This window comes from Erinaceus europaeus, chromosome 1 (assembly GCF_950295315.1).
Source record: "Erinaceus europaeus chromosome 1, mEriEur2.1, whole genome shotgun sequence".
Classification (NCBI taxonomy): domain Eukaryota; kingdom Metazoa; phylum Chordata; class Mammalia; order Eulipotyphla; family Erinaceidae; genus Erinaceus; species Erinaceus europaeus.
Window position 1 is genome coordinate 94,516,432 of NC_080162.1, and position 25,148 is coordinate 94,541,579.

The following is a 25,148-nucleotide window of genomic DNA, read 5'->3' on the forward strand; positions in this document are numbered from 1 at the left end:
TCCCTTCTCTCCATTTCTCTCTGTCCTATCCAAGTATAACTACAACAATAAAAGAACAAGGGCAATAAAAGGAATAAATATTTTTTAAAAATTAAAAACATTATAGGGGGCCAGGTGGTGGTGCACCTGGTTAAGCATTCACATTACAGTGTGCAAAGACCCAAGTTCAAGCCCCTGGTCCCCACCTGCAGGGTTAAAGCTTCATGGGTGGTGAAACAGGGCTGCAGTTTTCTCTCTGTTTTTCCACCCCCCAATTTCTATCTAATAATAAAAATATTGTTTAAAAATTATATCACCAGATGTTGCACTTTTTTACATTTGAATGCTTTTCAGATTTTTTTTTACAATGTTAAGATAATAACTTTTTGTTTATATATCCATTGAATACATAATTACGTATTTCACCAAGTAGGTGGAATTGTAATTCCCTATTGAATATTTGGGTTATCTCCATTATTTTGGAATATATGATCAATATTTTGAGCATCCTACATGAATATTTATATTTTCTTAGATTACATTTCTAAAAATAAAACTAGTAGTTACAAACCTAATTTTTTTTTATTATTATCTTTATTTATTGGATAGAAATCAAGAGGGAAGCGAGTGATAGAGGAGAGAGACAGAGACACCTGCAGCCCTGCTTCACCACTCATGAAACTTTCCCCCTGCAGGTGGGGACTGGAGGCTCAAACCCTGGTACTTGCGCATTGTAACATGTGCACCAGGTGCGCCACCACCCGGCCCAAAACCTAAAATTTTCTTTAAAAGCCAATAAAATAGCTCACTTGGACTTTATACTGCTTTACCTTGTGTGCACCCCAGATTTGAGGCTGGCTGCCATTGCACTAGAGGAAGCTTTCGTGCTTTGATCACTTTCACTCTCTCCAACTGTCTTCTTAGCAATAGTAACTCTTTAAAGTATGTATATATAGTCTTGGAACCAGGAAGAACATTGGACTTGCATGCCTGAGGTTCCCAGTTTGATCCCTGGCACCACATCTACCAAACTGGTGCTCTGACTTCTGCCTAATGTGAGTCTCCTCCCCGCTCCCATGATAAGTATATATAATTTTAAAAATTTATTTTCCCTTTTGTTGTCCTTGTTTTTTTATTGTTGTTGTAATTATTGTTATTGATGTCATTGTTGTTAGATAGAACAGAGAGAAATGGAGAGAGGAGGGGAAGACAGAAGGGGAGAGAAAGATAGACACCTGTAGACCGGCTTCACCGCCTATGAAGCGATTCCCCTGCAGGTGGGGAGTCGGGCTTTCGAACCTGTATCCTTACGCTGGTCCTTGGACTTTGCAGGGCCATGTGCGCTTAACCCGCTGCGCTACCACCCGACTCCCATATAATTTTTTTTTAAGATAGAGACAGGCAGAGATTGAGAGACTACAGCGCTGAATCATCCTGCAGCATGGTGGGAGCTAGGCTTGAACCTGAGCTGAGCACATGGCAGAGTGGCACAAAGTGAGCTATTTTTGATGACCCAATAAACCTTAAAAAAAATATATACAATACTTAAAATTCTTGAAAATTTTTGTTTGTATTCCTACTAGTGGTGTATGAATATGCTTTACTACCTACACCAATCATTGCTTCCATAAGGACTTGGGGGTTGGGGCCAGGTGGTGGCGCAGGTGGTTGAATGCACATGTTACCCAGGTTTGACACCCTGTCTCCACCTGCAGGGGGAAAACTTTGCAAGTGGTGAAGCAGTGCTGCAGGTGTCTCTCCATCTCTGTCTCCTCTACTCACTTGACATCTGGCTGTCTCTATCCAGTAAATAAAGATAATTAAAAAGATAATTAAAAAACTAGAAAAACAAAACAAGGTTTCAGATCATCCAGGCCATACCACTAGTATCACTCAAAAAAAAAAAAATTTAAAGTTGGGGATAAACAGCAGTCTGGAAGGTGGTACAGTGGATAAAACATTAGACTCTTAGGCATGAGGTTCCGAGTTCAATCTCTGGCATTACATGTTCCCCCCATGAAGATGTTTTAAAAATTCTAATAGCCTACTACAGAATCCTTACAAGAATCCTCACTGCATGTCTTAATAACCTACACTCCAATGAAGCTTGATAAATCCATGATTTCCTAGGCGAGTTATATATTTGCAGCCTTTCCATTTATAAAACACTAGCACCAGGGGCTGGGTGGTGGTGGACCTAGTTGAGAGTACATGTTTCAAACCCCAAGTCCCTACCTGCAGGAAGAAAGCTTCACATGGTGAAGTAGTGTTGCAGGTGTCTTGCTCCTTCTCTATCTCCTCTCAATTTCTGTCTCTACCCAATAAATAAAAAATTTAAAAAAAAAAAAGACTTACCCCAGACAATAATTAGGATCCATCTGCATATCAGATTTCAGGCTCAGGCAAAACAACACCACTAGTATAGCCACAGGCCCTTTGGAATATAACTAAAATATGCCTACTAGCTATCTACAAAATGGAGAGCCCCCAACTCTTCATCTGCACTATTCCAGCCTTTAGGTCCATGATTGGTCAACAATTTGTTTGGCTTTGTATGTTAATTCTTTTTTTCTTTATTGGGGAATTAATGTTTTACATTCAACAGTAAATACAATAGTTTGTACATGCATAACATTCCTCAGTTTCCCATATAACAATACAACCCCCACTAGGTCTTCTGTCATCCTTCTTGGACCTGTATTCTCCCCATCCACCCACCCCCTCCCCAGAGTCTTTTACTTTGGTGTGATACGCCAATTCCATTTCAGGTTCTACTTGTGTTTTCTTTTCTAATCTTGTTTTTCAGCTTCTGCCTGAGAGTGAGATCATCCCATATTCATCCTTCTGTTTATGACTTATTTCACTTAACATGAATTTTTCTCAAGGTCTATCCAAGATCAGCTGAAAACAGTGAAGTCACCATTTTTCACAGCTGAGTAGTATTCCATTGTGTATATAGACCACAGCTTGCTCAGCCACTCATCTGTTGTTGGACACCTGGGTTGCTTCCAGGTTTTGGCTATGACAAATTGTGCTGACAAGAACATATGTGTACACAGATCTTTTTGGATGGATGTGTTAGGTTCCTTAGGATATATCCCTAGGAAAGGAACTGCAGGATCATAGGGTAGGTCCATTTCTAGCCTTCTGAGAGTTCTCCATATTGTTCTCCACAGAGGTTGGACCAATTGACATTCCCACCAGCAGTGCAGGAAGATTCCTTTGACCCCACACCCTCTCCAGCATTTGCTGCTGTTACCTTTTCTGATGTATGACATTCTCACAGGAGTGAAGTGGTATCTCATTGTTGTCCTTATTAGCATTTCACTCACAAAGACTTGGAACATTTTTTCATGTATTTCTTGGCCTTTTGGATCTCTTCTGTGGTGTATATTCTGTCCATGTCCTCCCCCCATTTTTGGATGGGGTTATTTGTTGTCTTGTTGTTGAGTTTGGCAAGCTCTTTATATATTTTGGTTATTAAAGTCTTGTCTGATGTATGGCATGTAAAGATCTTCTCCCATTCTCTGAGGGGTCTCTTGGTTTGGTTAGTGGTTTCTTTTGCTGTGAAGAAGCTTTTTAATTTAATGTAGTCCCATAGGTTTATACTTGCCTTAGTCTTCTTTGTAATTGGATTCGTTTCATTGAAGATGTCTTTAAAATTTATGCGGAAAAGAGTTCTACCAATATTTTCTTCTAAGTATCTTATAGTTTCTAGTCTAACATCCAAGTCCTTGATCCACTTGGAATGTACTTCTGTATTTGGTGAAATACAGTGGTTCAGTTTCATTCTTCTGCATGTTTCAAGCCATTGTTTCCAACACCATTTGTTGAAGAGACTCGTCTTTCCCCATTTAATAGTCTGGGCCCTTTGTCAAAGATTAGATGTCCATAGGTGTGGGGGCTTGTTAATTCTCTTTTCAACCACCAGGTTCCAGATGCTAGCATGATGCTGACCAGACTTCCCTGGACAGACAACCCCACCAGTGTGTCCTGGAACTTCGCTTCCCCAGAGCCCTTCCCCACTAGGTAACGAGAGAGACAGGCTGGGAGTATGGATCAACCTGTCAATGCCCATGTTCAGCGGGGAAGCAATTACAGAAGCCAGACCTTCCACCTTCTGCATCCCACAGTGACCTTGGGTCCATACTCCCAGAGAGTTAAAGAATAGGAGTTCTGGTGGTGGGAATTGTGTAAAGTTGTACCCTTCTTATCCTATGGTTTAGTCAATGTTTCCTTTTTTATAAATAAAAAGTTAAAAGGGAGTCGGGCGGTAGGGCATTAGATTAAGCGCATGTGGCGCAAAGCGCAGGGACCGGCGTAAGGATCCCAGTTGGAGCCCCCGGCCCCCCACCTGCAGGGGAGTCGCTTCACAGGCGGTGAAGCAGGTCTACAGGTGTCTTGTCTTTCTCTGCCCCTCTCTATCTTCCCCTCCTTTCTTCATTTCACTGCCTGTGAAGCGACTCCCATACTGGAGGAGAGCTGGAGGCTCCAAATGGGATCCTTATGCCGGTCCTTGCTTTGCACCACGTGCACTTAGCCTGCCGGGCTACCGCCGACTCCCATAATTGTAATTTTAAGCAAATGTTAATGGAGTCATTAAATTTTCACTTAATTGAAAAATTACTTATCTATTACTTGTGCATTGACCATTTCTTGCACTTTATGCTCTTAGGTTTGATATATGTGCAAGCAAAACAAAACAAAACAAAAAAAAACCACTCCTTGGAGCAGTACAGCTTGACTAGATGGACATAGGCCACTAAATGTGGCCACAACTACCTCAGTGCCATGGCCCTGTCTAGTCATGGTGAGTTAAAGACTGTGATCCCAAAAGAACAGAAGTGGCCTACTTACCCTGAAACTGGGAATCATGAGACTTACCTCATGGGCAAAGTTACAGAGATACTGTATGTAGGTAGAAGCAACGACTAGAGCTGAAAATTCCTACCTCAGTTAATCTATGAGGTAGGAATTGTTATTCCCTCATTTTTAGAGGTAATACATATGGTCTACTTATTATTTCTCTGAACTTTGTGTTTTCGTGAGTATTTTCCAATTTCACTGTGAGTGTTCCATGTGTCCTCGGAATGAAATTCAAAGTGTGCCTTCCAGAGTTCTCAATATTCACTGTACTACTTATATGCTAAATTGTATGCAGGGAACCTGAAGCATGACCATTATTTAGAAACGAATGTGAGGGGTCCAGGCAATAGTGCACAGGATTAAGCTCACATAGTGTGAAGCACAAGGAGCCGCACAAGGATCCCAGTTTGACCCCCGGCTTCCCAGGGTAAAGTCGGTTCGCAAGTGGTGAAGCAGGTCTGCAGGTCTCGATCTTTCTCTCCTCCTCTGTCTTCTCCTCTTAGTTTATCCTATCCAGCAACAACAACAATAATAACAGCAGCAACAATGGGAAAAAAAAAAAAAAAAAAGATCGTTACCAGGAGCAGTGGATTCCCTACAGGCAAAAAAAATCAGTGTGAGGGCTGACAAGATACCTCACTTGGACAGTGCACTATCTTTTTCATGTACACAATATAGGTTTAAGCCTGGCCCTCACTCCACTGGAGGAACCTTTGGTTTCTTTCCCTCTATCTCCCTGCCTGTATGCTTTCTTGAAAAGTCAGTCCAGAGCATTGAGACCATATTGAGGACAGTATATAAAGTCAATGTGTAGAACAGGGAGAGATAGCGTAGTCTTCTTCTAGCGTTTGCCCTTCTTCCGTAGCCAGTCAACAGCGTCAGGTTGAAAGCTGTCAGGAGCTGCTTGTTGCTGGCTTTGAAAGTGACTGGGATCCATGTGGATTCAGTCGGCTAGGAAGGATCGTCAGTTTCCCCAATGAATGGGTACTCACGGGATGCACCACGAGAAGGTCGATCCAATGCATAGCGTAGTGATTATACAAAAAGACTCATGCCTGAGGCTCTAAAAATCCTAGGTACAATTTCTCACTGAGTTGAGCAGTGCTCTGGTAAAAAAAAAAAAAAAAGCCAAAGGCGAAAGAGACAAAATAATGGTTATGCAAAGGACTTTTTTTTTTTTCTGCTTCCAGGGTTATTGCCGGGGCTCCGTGCCTGCACCACAAATCCACTGCTCCTGGAGGCCATTTTTTTCCTTTTGTTACCCTGGTGGTTTTACCATTGTTGTGATTATTATTATCGTTGTTATTGGTGTCATCATTGTTGGATAGGACAGAGAAATGGAGAGGAGGAGGAGAGGACAGAGGTGGGAGAGAATGATAGACATCTGCAGAACTACTTCACCGCCTGTGAAACGACTTCCCTGCAGGTGGGGATGCTTACACCGGTCCTTGCACTTTGTGCCACGTGCGCTTAACCCACTGCGCTACCGCCTGACCCCCGCAAAGGACTTTTATAACTGAGGCTTCAAGGTCCCAGGCCAATACCACCATAAACCAGAGCTGAGTAGTGTTCTGGTGGGGGAAAAAAAAGTCAAAGCGGAGGGGGCCGAGTGGCAGCAGACTTGGTTAAGTGCACATATTACCATGCACAAGGACCCGGGCTTGAGCCTTGGGTCCCCACCTGTGGGAAGAAAGCTTCACAAGTGGTGAAGCAGTGCTTCGGTGTCTCTCCCTTTTCTACCTGCCCCTCCTTCACAATTTCTCTCTGTTCTGTCAAGTAAAATAAAGTTTAAACAATATTAAACAAATTATAAAAAAGATACTGAAGATTAAAAAAAAAGTCGGGAGTCTGGCAGTAGCGCAGCAGGTTAAGCGCACGTGGCGCAAAGCACAAGGACCAGCATAAGGATCCTGGTTCGAGCCCCTGGCTCCCCACCTGCAGGGGAGTCGCTTCACAGGTGGTGAAGCAGGTCTGCAGGTGTCTGTCTTTCTGTCCCCCTCTGCCTTCCCCTCTTCTCTCCATTTCTCTCTGCCCTATCCAACAATGATGACATCAATAACAACAACAATAATAACTACAACAATAAAACAACAAAGGCAGCAAAAGGGAAAATAAAATATATTTAAATTTTTTTTTTTAAAAGTCAGTGTGGAATGTTTGTCATTTCTTATAATCCAACATGTTTCTGTTTTTCTTTTAGATAGAAAAGACTTTTTTTTTTAAAACTAATTAATGAGTGAGAAAAAGAACCAAAGTATCACTCTGATAACTTGGGGCCTCAGGCTTGAGAGTTGAGTGCTTTTAACTACTACACCACCTCCTGGGCCAAATGAAATCTGGTGATGTTCCATTTTGCTACAAGATGCAGAAGTGTTCCCTATTAGCTCTCTTCATATTACCCCAGTTTTGGCTGCCAGAAGTTTACAAGCTAACTCCTCAGTCTTGTTGACACATGTTCACATTTTTTCAAGCACTTCTTTTTGGCACATTTTCCAGGCTCATCTGACATATTCTTTGCCCCAGTCAGGAATTAGTCATTTCTCCTGGGCATTCTGGTTCCTTCAGAAACTACGACTAAGGAGAAGATAATCAAGAATTAACTTTGCAATTGCCTGTCTTTCTAAGATTCAGATTTTCCAAAATCTGGGGGGGAGGGGGGTTGCTTTTGTTTCAAATTTCATTCATGGCAACAGTTTTCTGTGCTTGGCAATTTTGAGCTAGTTGTTTTGTTGTTGTTTAGTTTGATAGGACAGAGAGAATTTGAGAAGGGAAGAGGGAGAGAGAGGGAGACAGACATCTGCAGCACTTGTTTCACTGCTTGTGAAGCTTACCCCCTGCAGGTGGGGACAGGGCTTGAACCTGAGTCCTTGCTCATGGTAATGTGTGCCCTTAGCTGGGTTTGCCACCGCCCAGTGCCAGTTACTTATCTTTTCATTAGTGAATTCTTCAGTTCTGTTTCACAGTTTACTGTTTTTATGAGAGAGTGATAGGACACTAGTTGTTGGAGCAACAATAAGAGGTAAACCTATCATCTCTTGTTTCCACTCCAGGTTCAGGGAAGCTTTCTGGATGGAGAAAGATGAAAATATGGTTCTCAGGCTAGAGCTGGAAGAGGAGGTTGGCTTTTTGTTTGTCTGTATTTTTACTTTGCCTCCAGGGTTATTGCCGGGGTTCAGTGCCCTATCCAACAACAATAATAGCTATAACAGTGACAATAACAACAAGGGTAACAAGGGCAACAAAAATGGGGGAAAAATGACCTCCAGGAGCAGAGGATTCTTAGTGCAGGCACTGAGCCCCAGCAATGATCCACTGCTGGAGACCTTTTTTTTTTCCATTTTTGTTGCCCTTGTTACCCTTGTTGTTACTGTCATTGTTATAGCTGTTGTTGTTGGATAGTAGAGAGAGAAATGGAGAGAGGAGGGGAAGACAGAGAGGGAGAGAGAAAGATAGACACCTGCAGACCTGCTTCACCACTTGTAAAGTGACTCCCCTTGTAGGTGGGGAGCCGGGGGCTTGAAACAGGATCCTTATACTGATACTTGTGCTTCGAGCCATGTGTGTTTAACCCTGTCCCCAGGAGGTTTTTTTCTTTCTTTCTTTTTTTCTTTTCTTGTTTTTGAGATAATCATGGGATACTAAAAGTATCCTGGAGTATGAGAGGCAAGGTTAAGAAAGAATTATTTCATGAGAAGAGACCAGAGTAGCATTCTGGCATATGTGGTGCTGGGATTCAAACTTAGGACCTCATTTCAGCAAGTCAGGAGTTCTGCCACTGTGCCACCTCCTACCTATCTATAAGAAGTCTTTTAAATCTATTTAAAAGACAAAGATTGGGCAGTAAAATGATTCACTTCAATAATGCCCTGCTTTACAATATTCATGATCCTAGTTCAAATCTGGCCCCATTGTATTGAAAGCTTCAGTGCTGTAGTTTCTCTCTCTCTGCCTCTTTGTCTCTAGCTTCAAAAAAAGAAAGGAAGGAAGGAAGGAAGGAAGAAAGAAAGAAAGAAAGAAAGAAAAGAAAGGCCATAAAATTTTATATAGACCATAAATTGTCTTCATAGCATTTCTGAAATATAAGTCTAGATTGGCACAAAGCACAAGGACCCAGCTTAAGGATCCCGGTTCGAGCCCCTAGCTCCCCACCTGCAGAGGAGTCGATTCACAGGCAGTGAAGCAGGTCTGCAGGTGTCTTTCTCTCCCCCTCTCTGTCTTCCCCTCCTCTCTCCATTTCTCTCTGTCCTATCCAACAATGACGACATCAACCACAACAATAAAATAAGGGCAACAAAAGGGAATAAATATTTTAAAAATTATTTTAAGGGAGTTGGACTGTAGCGCAGCGGGTTAAGCGCAGGTGGCGCAAAGCACAAGGACCAGCATAAGGATCCTGGTTCGAACCCCAGCTCCCCACCTGCAGGGGGAGTCGCTTCACAGGCGGTGAAGCAGGTCTGCAGGTGTCTATCTTTCTCTCCTCCTCTCTGTCTTCCCCTCCTCTCTCCATTTCTCTCTGTCCTATCCAACAACGACAACAACAATAATAACTACAACAATAAAAAACAACAAGGGCAACAAAAAGGAATAAATAAATTAAATAAATATTTTAAAAAATTATTTTTAAAAAAGTCTAGATTGGGAATTATGGTGTGTTATTGTCTGTGGAGTCTTACTCTCAGCAAGGTCACACAGCTCTGGGTGTTGGGGCTTCCTGCTTCCAGACAGCCACAAGGGACATGCTACAGCACTAAAATAAGCTCTCACTGTGATGTCTCTCCCTCTCTCTGTCTCTATTTGCATGAAAAAGCAGGAGCTGAGAAATCACACACCCACAAGGTCCCAGTTAAAATAAATAATAGAATTCTTGCTGACCTGGAATCCTAATTATAAAAAATATATGAAAAGAGAAATTAGCAGTTGAACTTGATGCTAAGGTTTTGTGAAATTTACCTGGAGAGGCCTCTACCTGAAAAAAACATTATACCTAAAAAATGATAACCTCTAGGGTTTTTTTTATCTTTTTTTTTTTTTCGTTTTCTTTTTTGCCTCTAGGGTTATCACTGGGGCTCATTGCCAGCACTATGAATATACTGCTCCTGGAGGTTATTTTTCCCATTTTGTTGCCCTTTTTGTGGTTGTTATTGTTACTGTTGTTATAGCTGTTGTTGTTGGATAGGACAGAGAGAACTGGAGAGAGGAAGGGAAGACAGAGATGGGGAGAGAAAGACACCTGCAGACCTGCTTCACAGCTTGTGAGGCGACTCCCCTGCAGGTGGGAAGCCGGGGCTTGAACCGGGATCCTTACCTGGTCCTTGTGCTTCACACCACAGTGGGGCCTGAAACTGGGATCCTTATCTGGTCCTTGTGCTTTGCACCATGTGTGCTTAACCCACTGCGCTACTGCCTAGCCCACTGCTAACCTCTAGTTTTCATCCCAAAGATTTTTTTCTGGAATGACTAACCCATGCAGTTGATAAGGTTTACCATTTAGTGCTTTAAAAAAAAATTATTAAAAATAGATGGATAGAACAGAGCACTGTTCAGGTCATTTATGGTGGTGCTGAGGATTGAACCTGGGAACTCAGAGCCTCAGGCATGAGTCTTTTGCAAAACCATTATGCTGTCTCCCCAGCCCCAGTACTTCTATCTACAACCATCTTATTGAAGAATTCCAGCCATAGGGTCTTGCAGATGTGTGCTCTTTACAGAGGAGATCAATTCATTCTGCCAATTATGTACAAAAGAATTCCAAATGAAAATCTTAAAATAAGACTGCAGTACCTTATACTAAGGCCTAATGTTTCCATTTGGTCACTGGCACAACCTGATCAACAGTAGCTGGATTGAGAAGGAAAAAAACAATGCAATGTGTGCTCTTTCTGGCAGTAAGGGTAACTTGGTGCTGACTTTACAATCTGTAATGAGAAGTGACTGAACGTATCACACCTTAGGTCACAACTAGTCTTGGGAGCTATGTTGCACTGGCCAGGGGACTTTAGCTAAAGGCAAAGGGTAGGGGGATGAGCCTCAAACCTGTGGTCAAAATTATATAATGTGGTAATAATGACAGCCTTTCGAGTAACCGGGACCCAGGACAGATACAAGTTCAAGGTCAAACTGTCAGTGGCAAAGTGACCTAGCATATTGTTCCTTTCAACATTGATGTTTTTTGTTTGTTTGTTTGTTTTTAGCACATTGAACACACAAACCTTAATGGTAAATAAATTCTGTGGGTTACATATTACTATTATGATTCTAGGAGACAATGAGAAGATCTGGAAACCATGTTAACTCCAACAGCTGGATAACTGATTCCTCACATCTGTATGCTACAGGGTCTGTAGGGTTGTGTTTTTGTTATTTTTAAAATTTTTTTCTTTATTATTTATTTCCCCTTTTGTTGCCCTTGTTGTTGTAGTTATTATTATTGTTGTTTATATCATTGTTGTTGGATAGGACAGAGAGAAATGGAGAGAGGAGGGGAAGACAGAGAGGGGGAGAGAAAGAGAGACACCTGCAGACCTGCTTCACCACTCGTGAAGCGACCTCCTTACAGGTGGGGAGCCAGGGCTTGAACCCGCATCCTTACACCGGACCTTGCGCTTCGCGCCACCTGCGCTTAACCCGCTGTGCTACTGACGGACCCCCGTGTTTTTGTTCTTGTCTTTGTTTTGTTTTTAACATAGATACTAGTAACACAGGAATGACTGTAACTCTGAGCAATACTAAGCAGCCCATTATTGGTGTCCTTACATACAGTAGAGGACTCTGAGGATTCCATATAAGATGAACCGAAGTTATGTCAGATCTGGCCTGAAACAGTGAAAATTACACGATCACAAGCAGCTCCCTTTTGTCCTGTTTGCCTCCTTTTGCTTTCCATAAGTAAATAAAGCAGGTGAAAGATTTGAAGGGCATTGTTTTATTCCAAAGTTGATCACTACTGAGGAGGATTTATGTGCCTCTCCTCACTGCTTCCCTCAGCTCTTTTCCTGCTAAAAACTGTGGTGGTCACATGCTATTGAAGAAAGAACAATTAAAAAGTGAGGACGATACACATTTTATAAAGTTCATGGTTGGCATGTCTTGACCTTTACCTGAGGCAGAGTGAAATTAAAGTTACAGATAAGTTCAAGGAAAGACTGAAAGTAAACATTTATTTATTATTGAGTAGAGACAGAGTAGTTGAGAGGGGAAATAGGGAAAGAGACAGAGACATTTCTGCAGCCCTGCTTTACCACTCATGAAAGCTTGCCCCCTGCAGGTGGGGACCAGGGGCTTGAACCTGGGTCCTTGCACCCTGTAGTGTGTGTGCTTAACCAGGTGCACCACCGCCTGGCCCCAAGACTGAAAGTAAATAAAAGATACTAATTTTGTTCTCCTCGGTTAATTCAAACATGATTTTTGTCTCCATTTCTTTTTTTTTTTGCCTCTAGGGTTATTGTTGGGGCTCAGTGCTTGCACCATGAATCCACTGCTCCTGGAGGCTCTTGTTTTCCCTTTTGTTGTCCTTGTTGTTTTATTGTTGTGGTTATTATTGTTATTGTTACTGATGTCATTGTTGTTGGATAGGACAGATAGAAATGGAGAGAGGTGGGGTAGATAGAAAGGGTGAAAGAAAGACACCTGCAGACCTGCTTCACCGCTTCTGAAGGTACCCCCCTGCAGGTGGGGAGCCAGGGGGCTTGAACCGGGATCCTTATGACAGTCCTTGTGCTTCACACCATGTGCGCTTAACCTGCTGTGCTACCTCCCGACTCCCCTCCATTTCTAATTAGTAAGAAGCTAAACAGGTTGGTCTTCTCTACCTGCCCAGTGGCTGGAATCTGGTTTTTATTTTACTGTGAAATAACCCCTTTAAACACAGGCCTCGACTAAGGGAAAAAGAAAAGAATGTTTTCAAATAGTTGCTTTATTTTTTATTTTAAAAATATTTTATTTATTTTATTTCAATGAGAGGAAGACCAGAACACTGCTCAGCTCTGGCTTATGATGGTGCTGGCGATTGAACCTGAAAAAAAAAAAAAAGTTTTTCTAACATGAGATGAGGAAAAAGAAAGGGAGAGAAAGGCTAAAAGTGTTGTTAGGAAGTTTCCAACCAAAGAAGAAACAAGAAAACACACACACACAGAGAGGGAGAGAGAGAAAGAGAGAGAGCTAGCTGTCGAAACACAAGGAGTGCTAAATAGTTGAGTCCAGTCCTGCTGCCCCTGAAGAGACGCCAAGCCTAGGTCACAGTGCCCAGGCCAGACTCTGTCCTGGAGAAGCACCAGTCCTTCTCATCAGTAAGAAATATTCAACTCAGTGCATCCAGAGGAAGGCTGCACATACCACGTTCGCTGTGCAAGAGTCCAGGGAAGACTTGCTCAGTCAAGTAGGTGGCTTCCAGACTGACCTTGGCCCAAGTCTCAGGCCAAGGAGAAAGAGCTGGGAAAATCTTCAGTGTCTCATCAGAACTGTGCTCAGAGTTCAGGTCTTGAATATCAGAAAGCCCCCAAATGCAGTGCCTGAAGGGCTTCTCTTTCTTACAGACCCCTGAGTTAGCTCAAACCACACTCTCTCACCCTTCTGCAGCTCAGCCATTGCAAAGGTCGTCACCGTGCTTCCACCCTGCTGCCCTTCAGTGGTACAAATGGGGGTCCTGTGGTGACCCCCAAAGACTAACTGCCCAGTGCCTGGTCCTGGGCCAAATTCAATGCTCACTGCAAACAGGTAGACCCCACGCTCAGGGGCTCGGAAGTAGCCATTTTCTGGGAAGTAGCTGCTGCCAATGTTGAGGTGAGTAGTGTTGAACTTCAGTGTCTGCAGGTCAGCCATCTCCTCTGAAAAGCTGGCATAGAAGGCCACAGGGGATCCTGGAACAAAAGAGGTAAAGTGTCAAGGGCTGAGTCACTCCCTCCCTTGAATGAGAAACCCTGAGACCTGCTTTCCTTACCTTCTTTTATTTCCTTTTGTTGCCCTTGTTTTATTGTTGTAGTTATTATTATTGTTGTTATTGATGTCGTCGTTGTTGGATAGGACAGAGAGAAATGGAGAGAGGAGGGAAAGACAGAGAGGGAGAAAGGAAGATAGACACCTGCAAAGCTGCTTCACCGTCTGTGAAGCGACTCCCTTGCAGGCGGAGAGCAGGGCCTCGAAACCGGGATCATTATACCGGGATCATTATGCCGGTCTCTGCGCTTTGCACCACTTGCGCTTAACCCGCTGTGCTACAGCCCGACTCCCTTTCCTCACCTTCTTAATATTAGAAGTAGGTCAGGATTTTTAGATAATCTGGATATTCCCAACAGCAATATATCTCTGGGATGGGAACTGACTGGCCAAATCAGTATTTTATTTTTAAATCTTGTATCCACTCCCTTCTTCTGTTTTTTTGTTTGTTTGTTTGTTTTTCCTCCAGGGTTATTGCTGGGCTCGGTGCCTGCACCATGAATCCACTGCTCCCTGAGGCCATCTCCCCCCCCCCTTTGTTGCCTTTGTTGTAGCCTCGTTGTGGTCATTATTACCATTGTCGATGTTGTTCGTTGTTGGATAGGACAGAGAGAAATGGAGAGAGGAGGGGAAGACAGAGAGGGGGAGAGAAAGATAGACACCCACAGACCTGCTTCACCCCCTGTGAAATGACTCCCCTGCAGGTGGGGAGCTGGGGGCTCGAACCGGGATCATTACGCCGGTCCTTGCGCTTTGCGCCACGTGCGCTTAACCCACTGCGCCACCGCCCGACCCCTTGTTTTTTTCTTAACCAGAACACTGTTCAGCTCTGGCTTATAGTGGTACAGGGGATTGAACCTGGGACTTCGGAGGCTCAGGCATGAGATTCTGTTTACATAACCATTATGCTGTCTACCCTCCGCCCTAGTTTCTTTTTTAAGGTTTATTTCTTTAATTTGTTAATGAAAAAGGCAGGGAGATGGAGAGAAACAATCACCTATACTGCAAGGGATCAAACTCAGGGCCTCATGCCTAAGAGTCTAGTGCTTTATTCATTCATCCACTTCCAGACTGTCAATCAGAACAACAAGAAGGGAAAAGATAGTGTTCCTACTGATATGCATGTTAACAAAGCACTGTGTTGCTTGGTTCCTTTTTCTTCCAATACCCCATCTCCTCTACCAGGAACTTCCACCTATACAATTCCACTTCTCCCCCCACCACCACCCCAATTCCAGACAGAAAGAGACAGTGAGAGGGAAGACACCATAGCACCACTCCACTGCTCATGGAGCCCTCACGGTGCTCCCAACTGTTGCTGGGTCCTTTCATTGGTAAAGTGGGTACCCAGTACAGTGTGATGCATTGTACTGGGTACAGCCCCACTGCCAACATTCTTGGCAGAGTAGACCTCAAATAAGGTCACTTAAAGTCCTTACAATATCAGTGAGAAAAAAAAAAAAAAGTCTTGGGCCGGGGTGATAGCATAGTGGTTATACAAAGAGACTCTCATGCCTGAGGCTCCAAAGTCCCAGGTTCAATCCCCCTGCACTACCATAAGCCAGAGCTGAGCAGTGTTCTGATTAAAAAAAAAAAGTGTTGGCAAAGGAGGACCTATTTTGTTATGTGACCTTTCACTTAACGTTTCAGTTTCCTAGAAACAGTCAAGTTCATTAAATGAAGAGTTAAGCTACAGAAATGAGTGCTTAACCTGTTGCCCATGGCTGCCTGGCTTGTAAATGACAGTGTGGTACAGGAACCCAGTTCTCAGACTATCAGATTACTGTTACCTACTTGGAGTCTTGAGAGCCCATAAAGGAAGAGAGATACCAAGTTGGGTTGGTCAGCAAACCAGACATGTAGATCTGAGGCTCCAAGGTCCCCAGCACCACTCTGAGCAAGGCTTTGGTTAGTCTCTGTCTCTCTGCACCCCCCTCATAAATAAATAAATAGATCTTTAAAAAAGAGAATTACCAGGAGTCGGGTGGTAGCGCAAGTTAAGCGCAGGTGGTGCAAAGTGCAAGGACCAGTGCAAGAATTCTGGTTTGAGCCCCCGGCTCCCCACCAGGAGAGTTGCTTCACAGGCAGTGAAGGAGGTCTGCAGGTATCTATCTTTCTCTCCCCATATCTGTCTCCCCCCCCTCTCCATTTCTCTCTGTCCTATCCAACAATGGCATCAATAACAACAATAATAACTACAACAATAAAGCAAGGGCAACAAAAAGGAATAAATCAATATTTTAAAAAAGTAAAAAAAAAAAAAAAAGAGAGAGAGAATTATCAGACTGGGAGCTGGCCTTTTACCCCCTGGTTTCTGGGGCTCTTCCCACTAGAAGTAGCACTTTAGTCAGCCTTAGGATAAGTCTCTGTGGGAGCCGGGCAGTGACACACCTGGTTAAGCACACGTTATCATGCACAAGGCCCTGACTTCCAGTCCCCGCATTCCCTTCTGATCTCAATTTATCTTCCAAATCAAATAAACTAGAAAGAAAAAAGGGGGGGAGATGGCCATCACTGTGAGCAGTGAATCTGTTATACAGAGCTCTAGCGAACCCTGATGGCAATTAAAAAGAAATGTTCATAGCAGCACAATTAGTAATAACCAAAACCTGGAAGCAACCCAGATGTCCAACAACAGAGGAGTGGCTGAGTAAGTTGTGGTCTATATACTACATGGAATATTAAGCTATAAAAATGGTAATTTCACCTTCTTCACCTCATCTTGGATGGAGCTTGAAGGAATCATGTTAAGTGAGATGTCAGAAACAGAAGGATGAATATGGGGTGATCTCACTCATAGAAGTTGAAAGACAAGATCAAAAGAGAAAACACTAAGCAGAACTTGGACTGGAGTTAGTGTATTGCACCAAAGTGGGTAGGTGGAGGGGGAGAGTACAGAGAACAGATGGCAGAGGATGACCTAATGGGGGTTGTATTGTTATGTGGAAAACTGGGAAATATTATGCATGTACAAACGACTGCATTTTACTGTTGACTGTAAAACATTAATCCCCCAATAAAGAAATAAAAAATAATAATAAGGCTCTCTATGGATAAGTTCCATAGAGAGAAAGTAGGCAGGGAGGTGGGGAGCCATATATGGAGAATGGAGCCAACCTGGCAAGGGCGTCATGACAGGAAGATGGGGCTGGGGACTAGACCACTGGCCTTAATACTGACTAGGTAAGGGCCCTCCTGAGCTCTTTTGGAACTTGGAACTTCAGGGCTGAGGCCAAACAAGGTGTCATTTACATAGCAGTTAGTGACTTATGTCCAAGGACTAGAGCCTCAGTTCTCTCCCAGCCCAGCAACAACCTTGTTAAGGACCAAAAAAACAAACAAACAAACAAACAAAAAAAACTTAGAATTCTGAATAACGGTCCCGTTTGTGTAACACTTATTCCAAGACCCCTAGTGCATCTGCAGTTCCTCTGGCACCCAGCAGATGGAGTGCTCGTCTAGCAGAAGAAATGCGAGCCTAGTGCGCCCTCTGCTGGCGCTCGTTTTCCTCACCACCCTTCCCGCAGCCGCCTGAGGTGTGGAATTGGTCCCCTCCCCCCATCTCCTCGTTCCCTCTCAATTTTTCTCTGTTCCATCCAGTAAAAACGGGGGGGGGGGGGGGGAATGGCTGCAAGGATCAGTGGATTCGCAGTGTTGGCAGTGAGCCCCAGTGATAACCCTGGAGGTAAATAAACAGAATAGGATGATCAGACATCAATTTCACCGCTTATGAAGCAACCCCCGCTGCAGGTGGGGAGCCTGGATCCTTGCGCGGGTCCTTGCATTTCGCACTATGTGTCTTTAACCCGGTGCGCCACCGCCCGGCCCCCCTGTTTTCTTTCCCACGACTCCCTCTGAGACAGAGCTGCTGCTGCTGCTGCTGCAGACAGTTGTGATCTCTCTCCCGCCTTTCTCCCGGGCCCAGAAACTCACCTGTTTCCCAGAGCTGGGCTCTCAGGGTGTCCGGCTCAAGCCCTTTGCCATGTGCATCAGCCAAAGGCTCCACTTGCTTCTTGTCTCTCTTCTTGGGAGCTTCCAGATCCTTCTGCTGCTTCTTGGCTTTCCTGTCGAGCATGGCCTGTAGCTTCCCCAGATCCAGGCTGATATTGGCCAACACAAGCCCTTCGAAGTTCCTGAACAGGCTGTGGAAGAGCTGCTGGTGCTGCTCCAGGCTGCGCTGGTGGATGGCCAGAGCCCCACGCAGGAGCTCGAGGGAGCTGTTGCGGGCGGCGGCCCCGCAGCACTGTCCCGCGAGCTCCACGTCTGCGCTCAGGCGCCGCAGCTCCCGGGCCAGCAGCGCCAGCTCCGGGCCGCCGGCCTCCTCCGGGGTCGCGTCGTGGCTGGGCTCCAGGCGCGCTGAGGGTAGCGGGGGCCACGCCTGGGCCCCGGTCGAGCTCTGCCCAGCGACCCGCTCCAGGGCCGTGACCCGCGCAGCCAGCGCGTCCCAGCCGAGCGCCTGCTCCTGCAGCCCAGCGGCGGCGTCCCGCAGGCCCTGGCGGATCTGCTCGTAGGTCAGCGGCAGCTGGTCGGCTGCCGGCTCTGTCAGGGCCTCCAGCAGCTCCTCCCCGAAGAGCGCGGCCAGCACGGCCTCGTGGCGCAGCGCGTCGGCCAGCAGCGCCGAGAAGGAGCCGTGCAGCCCCCTCACCTCCGCGCGCACCTCGGGCTCGGCCGCCTGCAGCGCGTCGGTGTCTCCGCGCAGGGCCCGTAGCTGGGTGCGCAGCCGGGCCCGCTCCGCCCGCGCCTGCTCGCCCTCCGCCGCCAGCACGTCCAGGGCGGCGGACAGGGCGTCCACCCTGCCGCCCAGGGCCTGCGGCGAGGACCCGTCGAGGCTCTCCTGCGCGTCCTCCAGGGCCCGCGTGGTGGCGCCCTGCTGGTCCTCGCGGATGGCGTCCAGGTTTACCGAGAGCTTGTGGCAGTTGCAGTCCTTGATGTACTTGAGGAGGTCGGCCTGCGCGCCCTGTAGCTGCTGGAGCGTGAGGTTGAGCTCCAGCAGCTGTCGCTCCAGTTCCTCTTTGTTCTCCTCCATGATGAGCGACTTCTCCATCAGGATGATCCGCAGCTCCCGCAGTGCCGTGTGGTTCACCTGCAGGTTCCTCACCAACTCTTCCACTTTGCTGATCTGGTCGAAGGTCTCATCAGATTCGGAGTAGAGCTCCTTGATCTCGTTCTCGTGCTGGGTCAGGGTGGCCTTCATGTCAGCTAGGGCGCTGCTCAGTTCCTCTTCCCTGTGGCCAGCAGCTGCGTGCAGGGCTGAGAGGTTTCTCTGCAGCTGGCCCAGCCGGGCCTGCAGGCTCTCGGGTTCCGGCCTGGCCGCCGTCCCCACAGCTGCCACCAGCAGGCTGTCATTGCGTTCGTGGGCCTTCAGGAATTTCTTGAACTTGGTGTCCACGTCAGCCTGGACCTGGTTGAGGGAATGCTGCAGGGAGAGGCGCTGGGCGTCCAGGCGGTCCTCCAGGTTCTGCTGCAGCTGGCCCACTTTCTGGGCGTTCTCCTGGACCTTGGTCTCGAACTTGGCACCAAGCTCCTGGAGGTCATCCCTGGCCACAGTGCTCTCCTGGACCTTCCTGATGGCCTGCCGGTTGGCCTCGACATCAAGAGACAGGTTTCTTATGGCCTGCGAGAGGTTGTGCAGACTCTGGTTGAAGCTCCACCAGATGGGGCTGAGATGCGCTTTCAGGAAGGTGTCCATCTGGAGCAGTAGCATCTGCCCCTTGTCTTCATCGGGAAACTCTGCAAGAGACGCATAATGTTACAGTCTTTATTATTTGTTTATTCATCTTTGTCACCAAGGTTATTGCTGGGTCTCCGTGCTTGCATGACAAATCCACAGCTCCTGGTGGCTGTTTTCCCATTTTACTTATTTATTTTTTCAACTTGACATAACAGAGAGAAATGGAGATGGGAGAGGGAGATAGAGAGGAAGAGAAAAAGAGACACTTGAAGTCCTTCTCCATCTCGATAAATCGCCCCTGCCCCCACCCCTGTAAATGGGGTATGGGTGTTTGAACTGAGTCCTGGTAATGTGTGTGCTTGACTGTGTGCACCGTTTTCCAGCCCCATTTTATTTTTTGCCTCCAGGGTTATTGCTGGGGCTCAGTGCCTGCACCATGAATCCACTGCTCCTGGAGGCCATTTTCCCCCCTTTTGTTGTTGTAGCCTTGTTATGGTTATTATTGTTGTTGTTGATGTCATTCATTGTTGAATAAGACAGAGAGAAATGGAGAGAGGAGGGGAAGACAGAGAGGGGGAGAGAAAGGCAGACACCTGCAGACCTGCTTCACCGCCTGTGAAGCGACTCTTCTGCAGGTGGGGAGCCAGAGGCTCGAACCAGAATCCTTACGCCGGTCCTTGTGCTTTGCGCCAAGTGTGCTTAACCCAAAGCACTACCGCCTGACCCCCTCCAGCCCCATTTTTGAAGTTTTTCAAGGAGGGGCAAAAGTGGATCCTCTGAGATTTGAACTCCCCTCCCTCTCACCCCCTTGGTTGTAAGCAAGCTCTTCTTCAGCCCTTGGAGCCGCCACTCACCAGACTCTGTCTGATTTGCTTCCATCACTGTCATTGCAGCTGTGAGGTTGCTTGCCAAGGCCTTCCATGGGCCTGGGGGACTGTCCACCGCCGGGTGAGTGTCACTCTGGAGCTCTTCTCCAGCACTGTTGTCAATCTCTACTGCCTGGTGGGCTGAATATATATGAGAGAAAAGCTTTGAGGGCTAACCCCCTCAGTCCTGGGTCCTAGGCAGATGGTGAGGCATGGAAAAGATCTGGATCTTTTAGCCCTAAGAGGTCAAATGCATAGCCAGTGACTCTTCACCTTGACCCCCAACCCCCCCCTCCAAGAACAGACATGACTGATCAGTCCTTCCTCAGTCACCAGGATATAATCTCAATGATGACTAGGCTTCCCTTGTCAATAAATAAGGGTTTGACATATGATGAAACCCATTCACTGGCCCAGCCTTGGGTCCAGCATTTGACAGAGCCCACAAAGGGGGTCTTTTGGTGGTCCTGCTGTGAGATAATAGCCTAACCTCTTCCAGGCTATGCAGATGTCTAGGGATTAAGGAAGGTGCTAAATGTAGATATTCTAAGTGTAGATATCCTTTACTAAAAATGGAGTCAAAGGGGCTGGGTGGTGGCACACCTGGTTGAGCACACATGTGACAGTGCACAAGGACCCAGGTTCAAGCCCCCAGCCCCTTTGACTCCATTTTTAGCAAAGGATATCTACACTTAGAATATCTACACTTAGCACTTTCCTTAATCCCTAAACATCTGCATAGGGGGAGAGTTTTGCAAATGGTGAAGCAAGGTATCTGTTTCTCTCTCCCTCCCCCTTCCCTTTTCATTTCTGGCTGTCTCTATCCAATAACAGAATAAAGATAATTTAAAAAAAAATCTAGGGAGTCAGGTAATAGCACAGCAGGTTAAGCACACATGGTGCAAAGCTCAAGGACTGGCATAAGAATCCTGGTTCAAGCCCTGGGCTCCCCATCTGCCAGGTGGTCACTTCACAGGCGGTGAAGCAGATCTACAGGTGTCTATCTTTCTCTCCCCTTCTCTGTCTTCCCCTCCTCTCTCCATTTCTCTCTGTATTATTTAACAATGATGACATCAAAAACAACAATAACTACAATAATAATTTTAAAAATTTAAAAAGTGGTGTCAAAAGAAAGGGCTCAAATGCTTAGTCACAAGGCAAGTGACTGAAAGCCTGAGAACCTGGCCTCCTTGGTGCAGGAGAGATGACACTACAGGACCACAGGAAGGGGGTGTGCATTGCTGATTCTGGGGACAATATTTCCTTGAATTGGCACCACCTTATCAAAACAGGGGGTATTTATTCAGCCTGCTCTTGCACCATCCTGGGAAGCAACATACCAGGTTCCAGGCTGACTGGCCTGTCCCAAGACTCCAGAAGGTCATCACCTAGATCTGTAGACTCAGGGATTGCCACAGGATCTGTAGAGAGAAGCCATTGGATGTTGACCCCAGGAGTCATAATGCGACATGGCCTCTGGGGGTCAGATGCTGAGAGGATAAGAAGTTACAGGGAACCCTACCATGATGCTGGCAGTCAGGACCTGAAAACCCAGGGCAGCACCTCCAGTTAATGGAAGCCATCACCCTCTGCTTGATCTGGTACACAGGCTTCTGGGCCATGCGGTACCTGTGGGGAGAGGACCAGCTCAGTGACTACAGGGAGAGAGCAGCATAGGCTCTGGACAGACAGCCTGCCCCACCCTGCCCCACCTCACGTCACTCACATAACTTTGACGTTCTGGCAGTCGGGAGCCCCCTGTGGGCATGGCTGCTGTGAGTGAACAAGGTATTTCTCCGTTTTGCAAGCGGCTACAAAAGTGACCAGCTTGTACTCCTGATAGGGACACCAGTTACTAGAAACAAAACAAAACAATGAACCAAAGGGAAAAGCTTCTGAACCTTACCCAGATCCCCCCATCACAGCCCTTCATAGATATCATCAGGCCAGCTTCCTCCCTGCCCTAACCAGGCCCTGGAATTCTGGAATCTATTAATCTGAGAAAGAAGTGCTGCTCTGTTTCATTCATTCCTTACTTCCAAGCTCCAGGACAAAAACTCCACAAATAGGGACTGAACTTAACCCCCAACCCCCCTCACACACACACCTTCCTGAAAGCCCCTTTCCCTCAGGTCAGCACAGAGAGGTTGAGGAGCCATTTCTGAATCACATAGCAAGATGAGCCACAAAACCAGGAAGGGTTCTCATGATGCTGCTGGGACTGGAGAGTCCTGGGTGTAACCTTCATGTGTCCTGCCTAGTGCCCTTGAGCAAGGCTCTCAGGGAGCTGCTGTCTCTCCATCTAACTAATCTGCATCTCATGTTGGATACCCAAGGATGATCCCTGAAAAACCCTCCATTAAAAAAGAGGGAGATTCTTGGCAGCACAATTTGTAATAGCCAAAACCTGGAAGCAACCCAGGTGTCCAACAATAGATGAGTGGCTGAGCAAGTTGTGGTCTATATACACAATGGAATACTACTCAGCTGTAAAATATGGTGACTTCACCGTTTTCAGCCGATCTTGGATGGACCTTGAAAAATTCATGTTAAGTGAAATAAGTCAGAAACAGAAGGATGAATATGGGATGATCTCACTCTCAGGCAGAAGCTGAAAGACAAGATCAGAAAAGAAAACACAAGTAGAACCTGAAATTGGCGTATTGCACCAAAGTAAAAGACTCTGGGGTGGGTGGGTGGGGAGAACACAGGTCCATGAAGGATGATAAATGACATAGTGGGGGTTGTATTGTTAAATGGGAAACTGGGGAATGTTTTGCATGCACAAACTATTGTATTTACTGTTGAATGTAAACCATTAATTCCCCAATAAAGAAATTTAAAAAAAAAAAGAGGGAGATCAAAACAAGAAATTAAAACAAACAAAACCAACCAACTTGGATAAAAGCAAGACTGTAGAGGAAGAGGAACTCTATCTCAAAGTTTACATTAACCCCCAGGCTATTGAGAGAATGTATTGCATTCAGGAAACAAGAATAGGGAGCTATAAAAAATAGTAAAATAAGAGGAAAAAATCGTCTTTGGTGGTCCGGGAGGTGGTGCAGTGAATAAAGCACTGGACTCTCAAGCATGAGGTCCTGAGTTCAGTCCCTTGCAGCACATGTACCAGAATGATGTCTGGTTCTTTCTCTCTCTCCTCCTATCTTTCTCATTAATAAATAAAATAAAATAAAATAAAATAAAACATTGTCTTTGGAAATTAAAAATATAGTAGTAGACATATGAAAAAAAGAGAGATGATAGAGGTAAATTTGGGGCTAAAAAAATAATAGGACTGCGTGAGGATCCTGGTTTGAGCCCCCTGCTCCCCACCTGCGGAGGAGTCACTTCACAAGCGGTGAAGTAGGTCTGCAGGTGTCTATCTTTCTCTCCTCCGCTCTGTCTTCCCCTCCTCTCTCCATTTCTCTCTGTCCTATCCACTAATTACGACATCAATAACAACCACAACAATAAAAACAACAAGGGCAACAAAAAGGAAATAAATATTTTTTTTAAATCTAAAAAAAAAAAAAAGGATAGGAAAGAAAAAAGGAGGGGACAGGAGGTGGCAAACCTGGTTAAGTGCACACACATCATAGTGCACAGGACCCCAGGTTCAAGCTCACAGTCCCCACCTGCAGGGGGAAAGTTTCACAAAAGGTGAAGCAGAGCTGCAGGTGTCTCTCTGTCTCTTTCCCTCTCTATCTCCCCCAACCCTCTCAGTTTCTCTCTGTCCCTATCCAATAATAAAGAAAGAGGGCTGGGGAGACAGCATAATGGTTATGCAAACAGACTCTCATGCCTGAGGATAAAACAGAGAGAAATAGAGAGAGGAAGGGAAGACAAAGAGGGGGAGAGAAAGACAGACACCTGCAGACCTGCTTCACCACCTGTGATGAGACTCCCCTGCAGGTGGGAGCCGGGGACTCAAGCCAGCATCCTTTTGCCGGTCCTTGTGCTTCGTGCCACGTGCACTTAATCTGCTGCTACCACCGGACTCCGTCAGGTGTCTTGACCCCCTGTATATTCTGGTGCTCTAGCTATACTCCAGTCTGACCTGTGGCTTTCCCTACTGCTCAGCATTGTCCTGGGGTCTCCCTGTGTCTAGTATTTGGGCCTTCCTTCACCTGTTTTTGTGCTGAAACACCTGTCTCCTAATTGTCATTTGTTCCTCATTGCTGGTTTTTCTCTCATATTGGTGAAATGTCTCTGCATCATGATACTCAATCTTGGCCCTTGCCTTAGAGTTTTAAGTGTCGATGCCCAGGCCCCAACTTCTGGAGTGGAGTGGGGTTCTTAATTCAAAAATGTCACACCATGGCACACAACGACAACATCAATAACAACAATAATAACTAAAACAACAATGAAAAACAACAAGGGCAACAAAAGGGAAAATAAATAAAAAAAAAAAAACTTATAAAAAAAAAAGATACCTGATGGACTCAGGAGACAGCATGAACCTTCCTGCCTGATGTTCCAAACTACCAAATTCAATCCCTGGCACCACTATAAGCCAGAGGTAAGCAGTGCTCTGGTAATAAACAAACAAACAATATATATATTTGTATATATATATATTTATTATTTTTTAAAAAGACATCTGACAGAAAGGGAAGGTAACAGTTGATGTGGACCACAGGCTGAAGGCTTACAATTGAGTAGACCAAGACACAGAAAATTAAGAAAAAGGAGAACTAAAGAGAAATCATTGCTTTTTCCAGGGAGAATCAAAAGGAGTCGCAAGTGCTGTTTTTTGGTGTTTTTCTCCCTGCCACCCCAAAGTCTCAACTCTTAGACTGTCTGTGAATGCAGATTCTCCATACTGATGACCT

At 45.7% G+C, this 25,148-nt stretch overlaps 1 protein-coding gene across 2 annotated transcripts in view; it reads right to left on the reverse strand.

The window, feature by feature from the left end:
* Positions 1 to 12,749: 12,749 nt before the first annotated feature.
* The window catches only part of MMRN2 (multimerin 2), an 18,518-nt gene continuing 6,119 nt past the window's right edge, over positions 12,750 to 25,148 (reverse strand). Inside the window, exons 2-7 of one of the 2 annotated variants that reach the window (XM_007530216.3) lie at positions 22,040 to 22,168; positions 21,836 to 21,942; positions 21,654 to 21,734; positions 20,302 to 20,454; positions 17,710 to 19,506; positions 12,750 to 13,700 (exon numbers count right to left, since the gene is read on the reverse strand). In XM_007530216.3, the coding sequence (XP_007530278.1) occupies positions 13,315 to 13,700; positions 17,710 to 19,506; positions 20,302 to 20,454; positions 21,654 to 21,734; positions 21,836 to 21,942; positions 22,040 to 22,168 (2,653 nt within the window). In that variant the 3' untranslated portion in view covers positions 12,750 to 13,314. The remainder of the gene's footprint in view (positions 13,701 to 17,709; positions 19,507 to 20,301; positions 20,455 to 21,653; positions 21,735 to 21,835; positions 21,943 to 22,039; positions 22,169 to 25,148) is intronic. The other variant, XM_016191343.2, reaches the window with a different exon arrangement.